Source organism: Garra rufa, chromosome 25 (genome assembly GCF_049309525.1).
Source record: "Garra rufa chromosome 25, GarRuf1.0, whole genome shotgun sequence".
NCBI lineage: Eukaryota > Metazoa > Chordata > Actinopteri > Cypriniformes > Cyprinidae > Garra > Garra rufa.
In genome coordinates this window covers 22,764,133-22,776,945 of record NC_133385.1, presented here as the reverse complement: position 1 = coordinate 22,776,945, position 12,813 = coordinate 22,764,133, and the positions used below count along the sequence as shown (strand labels likewise).

General features: G+C 36.2%; 1 protein-coding gene across 1 annotated transcript in view; it reads right to left on the bottom strand.

The window, feature by feature from the left end:
• Positions 1 to 12,813, bottom strand: part of dock4a (dedicator of cytokinesis 4a) — an 81,989-nt gene that overhangs the window by 5,457 nt on the left and 63,719 nt on the right. Inside the window, exons 25-43 of the mRNA XM_073831638.1 lie at positions 12,299 to 12,433; positions 12,102 to 12,200; positions 11,897 to 11,991; positions 11,724 to 11,799; positions 9,796 to 9,896; positions 9,522 to 9,580; positions 9,285 to 9,433; positions 8,759 to 8,844; positions 7,919 to 7,945; positions 5,386 to 5,481; positions 5,225 to 5,285; positions 5,018 to 5,111; positions 4,735 to 4,883; positions 4,360 to 4,446; positions 3,939 to 4,043; positions 2,625 to 2,766; positions 1,010 to 1,176; positions 829 to 915; positions 530 to 706 (exon numbers count right to left, since the gene is read on the bottom strand). Coding sequence (XP_073687739.1) covers positions 530 to 706; positions 829 to 915; positions 1,010 to 1,176; positions 2,625 to 2,766; positions 3,939 to 4,043; positions 4,360 to 4,446; positions 4,735 to 4,883; positions 5,018 to 5,111; positions 5,225 to 5,285; positions 5,386 to 5,481; positions 7,919 to 7,945; positions 8,759 to 8,844; positions 9,285 to 9,433; positions 9,522 to 9,580; positions 9,796 to 9,896; positions 11,724 to 11,799; positions 11,897 to 11,991; positions 12,102 to 12,200; positions 12,299 to 12,433 — 1,992 coding nt within the window. The remainder of the gene's footprint in view (positions 1 to 529; positions 707 to 828; positions 916 to 1,009; positions 1,177 to 2,624; positions 2,767 to 3,938; positions 4,044 to 4,359; positions 4,447 to 4,734; positions 4,884 to 5,017; positions 5,112 to 5,224; positions 5,286 to 5,385; positions 5,482 to 7,918; positions 7,946 to 8,758; positions 8,845 to 9,284; positions 9,434 to 9,521; positions 9,581 to 9,795; positions 9,897 to 11,723; positions 11,800 to 11,896; positions 11,992 to 12,101; positions 12,201 to 12,298; positions 12,434 to 12,813) is intronic.

The window sequence follows — 12,813 nt, the reverse complement described above, 5'->3', positions numbered from 1 at the left end:
GAAATTGAGAAAAGACAAGTTAATAAATAAACAGCCATTTCAATGCAATGCTGTAAACTAACCTGCACTCCTACTCATTACTTAGAAACTATGATGCACCATTACAAAAGATGCTGGGGGAACATTACCATGACTCTCGTTTAATCTATCAAGCTAATTGTCATGCAAGTGACATTTTGATCAAGGTTTCATAGCCTGGTGACTAGACCTGGAGCCCTGTGCTCTGTGGTAAACTCATCATCTGTGCAGTGAGGTGCATGCTGGGATTCAGGAGGACCCCTGCAGTTAGATCTTCATTTTAATAGAGTTAGCTGAAGCTCACGCTCACAAAAGGCCAGGGCTTAACATGCTGTTGCTTGGCAACTGTCAGAGATATGCTTCTTGTATGTTGAAACTCCAGCTTGTCAAACTACAAACTGCTTAAATATACAAGCATAGAGTCAATGTGAATACTGTAGGTCTTTATCAGCTTTGACTCTAATTTTCTTAAGTACTTCTTGATGACCCTGCTCTCCATCCAGTCCTGTACCTCCTGGTATCGAGCCAGTCCTCCATTGACAGCAGCATCGATGACTCCGTTCAGGCACATGGTGAGAGGGTTGATGTTCAGCATCTGTCTCATCTGACACTGGGCGATCAGCGTCCTCAACTGCAGCGTCTTGTTTTCAATCACTTCACTGGCGTTCTCCAAGGGACTCATCTCCACCTGTATTGAAAGCACACTGAGGTTATGACCTTTCTGTTTATGTTTATACGATTGTTTTGATGGTGGATGTGCAGTCTTGGGGCAGTTGCGTGGAACCGTAATAGACAGTCAAAATAACTTACCAGTTCCCGTTTCTCAACTTCAAACCAGCGAGAGATGCCAGGTAGACTCTGAGCGAGGGTCAGCGTTGTCCGCTCAACCCACAGGCTCTGCAACACAACACAAACAACGTGAACATTATAAACCTGATTTTAAAAATGCAATAATTTCATCACCTGCATAGATCATCTAAATCTATGAGACCTTAAATTCATTCTCTTTGTCTTTGGTGCCCTTGTGAAAAGGCCTGTCGTAGCGAAACCTCCAAATGTGGTTGACTTTGTAGAAGCTCTTGATGTTGTTGGGCACTCCGTCTCTCTGCAGGACATCCTGGTTTTCAGGGACAGGACTAACGGCATAGATCTGCAGATCTGAATCACAACTAGTTAAGGGTAATGCAAAGCACATTCAGTCAGTTCACACAAACAAACGCATGCAGACAATCTGTTTTTATGGGATTCAGGAGAAACATCTGAGACAAAAGTGATACTTATAAATGAGGTTTAACAGAGACTTAAGTCTCCTAACTAATAAAGCAATAAAACCTTCCTTTGAAAGACGTTTACTCATGAACTTATGCCACAGATATACTCAACTATCAGACCATTAGCATCTGGTTGGACTCTGTGAAGAGAGGAGGTCAAAGAGCAGCATCTGATTAGAAATTGTGCTGCTGGCTGCCGACCAAAAGTTGCCTTTATTAGCACTTCTGCATTCTTTAATTGCCCTCATCCACGCACCAGTTCTGATATATGAACCCTTGAGACGCATTTTGACAGTCTTAGGAAGTTAAATATGAACTTGTAATGTAACATTCTGAATAAACTAATCCAGTTAAAGGGTTAGTTCACCAAAAAATGAAAATTTGTTGTTTATCTGCTTACCCCCAGGGCATCCAAGATGTAGGTGACTTTGTTTCTTCAGTAGAACACAAACAAAGATTTGTGCAGTGGATGGGCACCAAACCTTTGAAAGTAAAAAAAAATGCACAGACAAATCCAAATTACACCCTGCGGCTTGTGACAATACACTGATGTCCTAAGACACGAAACGATCATTTTTTTGTGAGAAACTGAACAGTATTTATATTATTTTTTACCTTTGATACACAGCAATGTCCAGTTGTGTGGAAGCGATCTGTCACGTGTATATGACACTCATTGTTTACACAGTGCACAGAGATTGTGGGTGCTTATCCTGATTGTTCAAAATGATTTAAAGGTAAAAGATTACGCTTGCTTGCGCAAACTCATCTGGGTCTGTTGACTTTTTTTTACCGATTTCCCCTTCTGGCATTTGCGCTCATGACAGTTGGACGTGACTGTGTATCAAAGGTAAAAAAAATTATATAAATACTGTTCAAATTCTCGCAAAAAACGATTGTTTTGCGTCTTAGGACATCAATGTATCGTCACGAGCCGCAGGGTGTAATTTGGATTTGTCTGTGCATGTTGTTTTTTTTTTTATTTGAAAGGTTTGGTGCCCATCTACTGCCATTATATGACTACCAGACTGCAAGGTTTGAGTTAAAAATCTTTGTTTGTGTTCTACTGAAGAAACTAAGTCACCTACATCTTGGATGGCCTGGGGTTAAACAAATAAACATCAAATTGTCATTTTTGGGTGAACTATCCTTTCAAAACAGGACAAACGTATACAGAAACAGAAAAATGCAAAGACAGTGTTGTGCACAGGAATTACAGCAGGACTAGAGTCACTATTTTCATATTTTTAGTTTAAAAGTCTGGGACAAGGGTGAAAAAATTTAATTTAATTAAATTAAATTTAAAATAAAAAACACAAATGAGTTTAAGGATACACTGCGCATCTGCTTGGTGGATGGTCTGGTCAGGCAGGTTGGCGTGCTGCATTGCGATGGCGTGAGGAAACTCGCTGAGCATCCTCTGCTGAAAGGCCTCCAGACGCTCGTAATCGTTCCCTCGACACACAAACTCTTTATTCTGTACGACAGCAACACACACAGATGCAAGTAATGAGGAAAGAGGAAGAAACTGGACACAAGAAACTGTTTGAAGGACTAAATGAGAATAGAGTAAATCTTTCAAATTTTCCCCTTCCATTCCTATTCCAATCATCCATCCATTGCATTGTGGTGTGAAAATATAAAGAATAGCAATTACATGAAATGACTATAATACAATGAAATACCAAAATGCATGTTACTATTTCGTACTACAGCGTTGTTACCTGAATGATCCACAACTGGGTTTTTTAGTGATTGTCCCTTGTTTGTCCTGAACAGTTAAACTGCCTGATGTTCTTCAGAAAAATCCTTCAGGTCCCACAAATTCTTTGGTTTTCCAGCATTTTTGTGTATTTTGAACCCTTTCCAACAATGACTGTATGATTTTGAGATCTGTCTTTTCACACTGAGGATATGCAACTATTACAGAAGGTTCAAACGCTCACTGATACTCAAGGAAAAACGATGCATTAAGAACCAGGGGAGAAAACTTTTGAACAGAATTTCAAACAATTGTTCTTACTTTGCCTAAATATCATATTTTTAATTTAGTAATGCTCTTTAAAGGCTACAGAAGATAGTACCATGTTTCCCAAAAAACTAAATAAGTTCAATTTACCCTGATCATTAAATTAAAGAAGTTTTCAATGCATGGTTTTCCTTCTGGGGCATCAGTGAGTGATTGAACCTACTGTAATAGTTGCATCTATAGTCCCTGAGTTGTCCTCAGTGTGAAATGATTGATCTCAAAATCATACAGTCCTTGTTGGAAAGGTTTCAAATGCACAAAAATGCCGGAAAACCAAAGAATTTGTGGGACCTGAAGGATTTTTCTGAAGAACAGCAGACAGTTTAACTGTTCAGGACAAACAAGAGACTTATGAACAACTATCACTAAACAAAAAATAATAATAATAAGGGGATGTAAACTTTTGAACGGGTCATTTTTATAAATATATAATAAATATGTAAACATGTTTTATGTGAAATATCTTACTCAGGTCAGTACTAAATAAACAATAACATGCATTTTGTATGAGCCCTCTTATTTCGGTTAAATAATGAACATTTTGCAGATTCTGAAAGGGGGTGTAAACTTTTGACCTCAACTGTAACTGTAAATATAATACAAAAATGCTTGAGTTGTACCCTTAAAAAGAAGGGGAACTTCTTTCCATAGAAGCCGACTCTGAAGAACTCTGGCTCGAGCCGCTGCTGGTTCATTATTTTGTCGTAGAAAGAGGCTTCCATCATCTATCATATATGCAAATAAAACAGACCATTGAGCACAATGTAACACAAACAGCTGTTATTATGACAAATTACCACCACAATCTGTGAAGCAATCGCCTGTTAACAGAATCAACAAAAAACAATCAGGGAGATTCAGTTTACCAGTTCAAGTCAAACGCCTCATTAGGATAACAATTGGCCATAAGTGTAATGAACATAACTCCATTCAGTTCATATAAGCACTATACTGACAGCCACTGGGCGCTTAAACTGCAGACTATTGATTGATGGTACATACATACTTATACTGCATATTCCACAAAGAGGAAATACTTACTCTCATTTTGCTGAGGTTCCTGTAGTCATAATACGTTTCGTACTGATTGGCCAGCTCTCGACACAGTATGATGCAGTTTTCCCAGCACTAGAATAAACAGTTCAGTTCTTAACACTGAAATAACAGTCATACTTTACACACAAAGGTATATTTTCCAACTACAAACAATGACCCCTGCTCGCATCAAAACAGTAGTTGCAGAAAAAGGTTTCAGTCACAAGATGGCAGTATGAACTGAACATTGTTGCTGCAAATCTCCATCAGTCTGAGTGGCTTTTTATTTAGCTGTCCTGATCCTTCAACATTAAGCATTATTAGCCACATAAATTATTTTATGGTGGGTGGGGTGGATCCTAAAATGAGAAATTGACTCACCTTTCCTCTGTCGAAATTGTGTATGATGGTGAGATGGAGGCATTCCTTCCTCTGCCATTCGCTCTGCATGGGGTACGTGAGGAACTCTCTAAGTGGCCTTTCGGTCCACTCCAACAGCTCATCGTACAGCAGGAGGGTGTAGGACGCCTCTGCAACACAGTCACATGGATCATTGACTTAATTGGTTTTAATTGATTAATTAACTGATAAGAATTACAGCATAAAAGTTTAATGTCAAATAAAAATGAAACGGATCAACAGAAATATCCTGAGCAATTATTACCAGTGTAATTTTGTGCCTTCAGATGCAGCTCATAGAGCTTGTGAATATAACGGATGTACATTTCTTCTTTATTCAACTCAGTTTTGTAGAAGTTCTGAAAAGAACAGGACAATGCGAGTAGATGTTTTTTCTGAAGTTTTCAAATAACTATCAATATCAATATCAAATAACTATAATACTATGTCATATTTTATATCCAAAACTAACCAGAAGGTTGACTGTACATCCCATTGTTTTTCCATCAACCTCTCCGATCTTCATGCAGTCCCTGTGAAGAGATATTGAAGAATATTTCAGACCCTAATACATGAAACATGAGTGTGTGTGTTTGTATGTTTACTGTAAGGATGCGAGTTTGTCTGCTTTACCTGTAATCTAGTAATCTCTCCATTAGCCGTGTGACAGTAGCGATATGAGAAATGCCACTTTCTCTCCAGGTCTCTCTCTCGATCTTCTTTAAGAGACTAAATCACAGACATTCAGATGCATTATCAGAGCAGGAGTAATGAAAACAACAATACATGCTTTTAAACCAGGGGTGGGGAACCTTGATCCTCGAGGGCCGGTGTCCCTGCATAGTTTAGCTCCAACCCTAATCAAACACACCTGAACAAGCTAATCAAGGTCTTCAGGATACAGGTTGGTATCTTTTTTTTCAGGGTTGGAGCTAAACTCTGCAGGGACACCGGCCCTCAAGGATCAAGGTTCCCCACCCCTGTTTTAAACGCACAGCATTATTCTGTGTTGACGTCATTTCAACTGAACCAGGAACATAGGGCGGGTCATATCAAGCAGCCCGGTCCCCTTTTTTTTTTTAAATAGCCAATAGCATTTTGTTTATATCAAAGCTTGGGCCAGAGCCCTTTAGATTCAACATGAAACTGTTACTGACATAAAACAGTGATGGTTTAAAGTTTAACTCTTCTACTAATCAGTGCTATTTGTCTAACCGTTTCCTCTTTTTGATCTCATCCATTTCACTATAAAATATAGCATTTTGTGTAGAATTAAAAGGGGTCCGATACGTTTTATGGTCTGTGCCGATTCGCACATACGATTCACTCCGTTGCTATCATGTCTCTGAACCAGGGCAGGTACAAAGACAGCGCGAAACTAGACTTTATTAGACCCAATTGAAAACATATTTACACTGTCTGAATCATTCCCTATCCCCTATTTAGTACACTATGTACACCATTAGCCCTATAGAGAACACTAACTGTGTAAACAAGTGACCGATTTTAGCTGCAGCTTCAGCGTTTATTTATAGCGAAGGGGGCTGGACTCTTCAGACTCTAGAGAGCATTTGATTGGACAGAACGTTTAGTGAGAAGCTGAAGTGCAGGGTGATGTCATCAAAATTATTGATCTATATTGGTGGAAGTTCGAGACTAAGTTTTGAATGCTTATATCTTGTAAATGCGAATTTTGCCATTGTTTTGGAACACACTAGCTTATAGATAACCTTTAAAGGAACACTCCACTTTTTTGGGAAATAGGCTCATTCTCCAACTCCCCCCGAGTTAATAAGTTGAGTTTTACCGTTTTGAAATCCATTCAGCCGTTCTGTTCGGGTGATATTACGTTTAGCATAGCTTAGCATAGATCATTGAATCCTATGAGACCAATATAGCACTGCGTTCAAAAATGACCAACGAGTTTCCATATTTGTCCTATTTAAAATTTGACTCTTCTGTAATTATATCGTGTACTAAGACCGGCAGAAAATGTAAAGCTGCGATTTTCTAGGCCGATAAGATTAGGAACCACACTCCCATTCCGGTGTAATAGTCAAGGAAGTTTGCTGCCGTAATATGGATGCAGCATGCGCAGTAATATCACGCAACAGGAGAACAGCTGAATGGATTTAAAAACGGTAAAACTCAACTTATTCATTTGGGGGGGAGTTGGAGAATGAGCCTATTTCCAAAAAAAGTGGAGTGTTCCTTTAAGGCTAACATATTCATACTAAAAGCCAAAAATCTCATGGAGACTTTAATCATTCCCTATCCCCTATTGAGTGCACTTTGTACCATTCACCGTATAGAAAACACTAATTGTGTAAACAAGTGACTGATTTTAGCTGCAGCTTCACCTTTTATTTGGGCTCTTCGGATTCTAGAGACCATTTGATTGGACGGAAAGTTTGATGAGAAGCCGAAATGCAGGGTGATGTCATCACAATTGTTGCTCCCTCTGGGTGGAAGTCACTGTATGTTTTAAATGCTTATATCTTGTAAATACAAATATTGTCGTTGTTTTTTTTTAGCACACTAGCTTATAGATAACCTTAAGGCTAATAGATTCATACTCAATGCCAAAAAATTACATTTTGATTTCATGGAGACTTTAATCGTTCCCTATTCCCTATATAAGTGCACTACGTACCATTTGTTATACAGAAAACAGTAACTCTGTGAACAAGTGACCGATTTCAGCTGCAGCTTTAGCGTCTATTTACAGTGTTGGGAATGGGATGCTTTGGATTCTATAGAGCAGGGGTTTTCAAACCTGTCCTGGAGCCTCCCCTGCCCTGCACATTTTGCTTGTCTCTCTCATCTAATACACCTGATTCAAATCATCAGCTCATTAGTAGAGACTGCAAGACCTGAATTGGGTGTGCCTAATAAGGGAGACATACAAAATGTGCAGGGCAGGGGAGGCTCCAGGACAGGTTTGAAAACCCCTGCTATAGAGCATTTGATTGGACAGAAAGTTTGAAAAGCACACTAATTTATGGATAACCTTAAGGCTGACATATTCATACTAAAAGTAGAAAAACTTCCATCTTAATTTTATAGGGACTTTAAAGTGAAATTCTAAATTGAAGACCCAATCATCCTGTTTGTTTGTTTTGTTGAACCCAACAATGCAGTACATAGTATTTAAAGATGGTCTTACCTTGGATATGGACCAAACAGTGGAATTCTAATGCAGAAAAAAACAAAAAACATTTGAAATATTTTACTATATTTTGAAGTATAAGAAAAAAACAGCTACAAATTTAGCTTTGAAATCACAGGAATAAATTACATTTTAAAATACATTCAAATGGAAAACAGTTATTTTTATATAGTAAAAAATAATTCCAAATTGTACTGTTTTTGCTATACTTAGGATCAAATAAATGCAGGCTTGGTGAGCAGAAGAGACTTCTTTAAAAAACCCTTACTGTTCAAAAACTTTTGACTGGTAGTGTATTTATATAAAATATATAATAACTTTTATTTATATACTACTGCTCAAAAGTTTGGGGTTGTACGTTTTTTTTTTTTAATGGTTTTGAAAAAAGCGTCTTTCACACCGAGACTGCATCTTATGAAGAATACAGTAAAAACAGAAATTTGAAAGTATTTAAAATATAATTCATTCATGTGGTGCAAAGCTGAATTTACAGCATGATTACTCCAGTCTTGTGTGTCACATGATCCTTCAGAAATCATTATAATATGCTGCTCAAAAAACACTTCTTACTATTATCAATGTTGAAAACGGTTACGCTGCTTAATATTTTTTGTGTAAAGCATGATACATTTATTTCAGAATTCCTTGATTTACAGAAAGATTTAAACAAATCAAATTAATGCATCCTTGCTGACTAAAATTATTAATTTTTTGAATAAAAAAAATACTGACCCCAAACTTTTGAACAGTAGCATAGACAATTGTATATTTATATGTTTGAAGCATTTCTCATTACAGCTACAAACCACCGTGAATTAACAAAGAATTAAAACTCACATGTTGTTAAAGAGCTCTCTGTATGTCTCATCTCCTTTTCCCTCTGACATTAGGCCATCCAGTTTGTCTATTAGTTTGGCCTCCACCTTTAAAAACAAAACATTAAAATCCTAAAAATGTCAGTTTTCATTCTTACAGCATGTTTTTAAATCCACTTATGATGTTAGTCAAGGTTTCCTGCAGCAAAAACTTAATCATGTATCATACATCATGCATGACCTTGACCCAGGCTATATTAGATTTTTTAAAATCATTATTTTTAAGGGTTTTCAGCGAGACCCGGAGTTACATTTAGAAACTAAATTATAGGTCATCTTTAGTTCAACTTTAAATTTGCATGAGTAGCTCAAAATCTTGCCGACAATCCTTTCAAATCCATTCCAAAGTCATACGATCTTGGTAAACAAGCTCGATTTCCTCTCTTCCGCAGTGTTTTACTCTGACGCCCGCGCATAATTTACTGTGACATGAACATCACGCTGCTCTCGCACATCGAGGCATGTTTATGTCACTGCGATTTCAGCACCTGTTTGAAGTTGCCGCTCCGTCGCTGTTCGCAGTCCATCATATCGTGGAAAATGGGGATGAGGACGTTTCGCAGGTCCATCTGTGGTACCAGAGTCACCTCCATGAATGGACCAATCAGGGTGGAAATGAGGTTTAACTTATAGTCACCTGGGAGAAAACAGCATACATTGCTTTTATATGCACCGGTTATGTGCCTCCGTAAGTGCTTCATGCAGATTTGTGCGTGTGGACTTACCCAAATGCTGCCACATGCTGAAAATCTCACAGCCGATCATTACTCTCATGTCACCGTACCTTTAAAAACAAAATAATTATATCAAATCTGCAGCTTGAGGCGCAGTGATCACAGCGTAAAACTACAGTACAAATGATCAAATATACAATAAATCGCTAAACCTGCTGGTACTAATGGTTTCTCATTATGTAGAATGTGTTATTTGTGAAATATTTTAATCTCATTCTCGGTAGGATTCTGATCATTTAAGGAAAACAACAGAAAGGGGTCTTACTTCTCCAGGACTTTTTTCCTCTTGGAGGGCGGGAACATTTCCAGTTGGAGGCAGGGCTGGTTGATGAATATTATACAGAGATAAAAATAGGACTCCCATACCTACAGATAAAAAGACAGCTAATTAAGATGCTGACGATGATTATCTGCATTGCAGGCACATGTTTAACATGTTCCCAAGATGCTCTAGGAGATACAGAAAAAAAGAAATTTCTCCTATGCAGTACTTTTCGATTTTTTCATACGCCCCACTGTAAAGAATAACAATGTGCAGTTGTTATTTTTTTTTCTTGTGTGGCCTAGTGTATTCAGGTTGATTTTACCATATTAAATAACACGGTATTATATTATATTATAAGATTAGATTAGATTATTAGCATTCACAAATACTCAGTGTACTAAAGACAACAGAGTATATTAGCATATTTAATGCAATAGTAAAAGTGACAGGCAGTGAATTTCATGCAGTATATGCCATTTTTTTGTATGTACTTTAGTACATTAGAGAGCAGAAAATGAATGAATAATCTATAGTATTTTAAACATCTGCATTTGATTTATTTATATAAAAGTTAAGAATAACGATTATGTGCAGATGTTTAACATTTCTGCTTATATTTATTGTATTAAAAATTAAATTGGTAAATTTTTTGATGTTAGCAACAGCCATGGGTTCGATTCACAGATGTTTTTAAAAAACATAATAAAAATTGTAAAATTGTGAAATACTGTTAATCCAATATGCTGTTTTGCAACTCAAGACATATTTTTGTTATAATAAATGTTGAAGACAGTTGCGCTGCTTAATAATTTTTTGAGATTTTCTCAGGAATCTTGGAATGAAATGTAATGTCAAAAGAATAGCATTCATTTGAAATACACTGCCAGTCAAAAGTATTTTTATGTGTTTTAAAGAAGTCTCTTCTGCTCACCAAGCCTGCATTTTTTGATCCAAAGTGCAACAAAAACAGTAACATTTTGAAATATTTTTACTATATAAAATAATGGTTTTCTATTTGAATATATTTTAAAATGTAATTTATTCATGTGATTTCAAAGCTGAATTTTAAGCATCATTACTCTAGTCCTTCAGAAATCATTCTAATATTCTGATTTGCTGCTCAAAAAACATTTATTATTATTATTATTTTTTTTTATTATTATGTTAAAAACAGCTGAGCAGATTTTTTTTAGGTTTCTTTGATGAATAGAAAGGTCAGAAGAACAGCATTTATCTGAAATAGAAATCTTTTGTAACATTATAAACATCTTTATCCTCACTTTTGATCAATTTAAAGCATCACAAATAAAAGTAGTAATTTCTATCATTTCTACAGTGTATAATGTTACAAAAGCTTTTTATTTATGATACATATATATGATCTTCGGATCTTTCCATTCATCAAAGAATCCTGAAAAAATGTACTCAACTGTTTTAAATATTGATTATGATTAGAATAATAATCAACATAATGATTATTATTTATTATAATAATAAAAATAATAATGTTTCTTGAACAGCAAATCAGCATATTAAAGACTGGAATAATGATGCTGAAATTCTAGCTTACATTTTAAAATATATTCAAACAGAAAACAGTAAAAAAATCAAAATTTTACTGATTTTGCTGTACTTTGGATCAAATAAATGCAGGCTTGGTGAGCAGAAGAGACTTCTTTCAAAATCTTACTGTTTAAAAACGTTTGACTGGTAGCGTAGAAATCGTAACATTATAATGTCTTTGACTTTTGATCAGTTTAGTAAATAAAAATATAAATTTATTTTAAAATGAACCAGAAAATGATCCAGGCTATATTTGCAATTTTTTATAACTATTTTTGAGGGCTTCAATAACTGAAAAACTAAAAAAAATATATAAATATTTAAAAAAAACCTTTTGATCAGTAGTAAATGTAAAATCTCTTTACCTTGAAGTCAAATTTCTCATTAAGGAAGTTGTTGCGCAGGGTATCGGAGAGATACAAGATGGTGGTTATGATGACGCTAAACACAAACAAGCAGGAACGTCAAGCAATGAAACATTCCTATGGCTGAATGAGAGTATATATGAACAATTTCTGGTTTTGTTTTCCACACTTACTTATTAGCGACCAGTCTCATGACAGTCCAGTCTTTTGGGAACATGTCTGGTCGGATAAGTATTCTGAAGACAGTGAATAACTGCAGGAGGAAACTCTGGAAAACCAGTGTAAGAGATTATACAGTCAGACTATAGCAATCACTATTATCCAAGCAGAATATGCTTGCTGTGATGCACTCTGGTAACGTTTATCAAATGATTTTACCGTTAGTTCATCTTTAGTAGGAAATCTGCTGAGAAGCTGCTGGTATTCTTTATCTTTCAACTGCCGCAGCAATGTGAGCAAACAGGCAACAAATTCACCCTGAAACACACAAACACACACACATCTGATTTCTACCGAATGTACTGAAATACTTTCCCCGAAGTAAAAATCAAAGGTCAATGGAAAAGGTAACGCACGGTAACATCCTGGTACTGCAGACGCAGCGAGGATGCGGCAGGCTGAGGCCGGTTGGTCACTTCCAGTATAGTTCTGAGTAACACTCCAGACAGACTCTCCATGACCAGATTCACCTCCTCAGGCATGCCACACTCCTACAGAGACATAAACAGACATTTTGTTTTATTTATAATTTTATTAAAAGGAATAAATATATTTAATATGTGACCCTGGACCACAAAACCAGTCATATGGGTTAATTTTATACATGTGGAAGCTGCATAAATAAGCTTTCCACTGATGTATGGTTTGTTAAGATATGACAATATTTGGCCAAGATAACTATTTGTAAATCTGGAATCAGGGGGTGCAAAAAATCTATGAAGTGCTTTGCAACGCATATTACTAACCAAAATAATGCTTTGATATATTTATGGTAGGAAATTTACAAAATGGAACACGATCTTTACTTAATATTCTAATGATTTATATATATATATATATATATATATATATATATATATATAATATATAT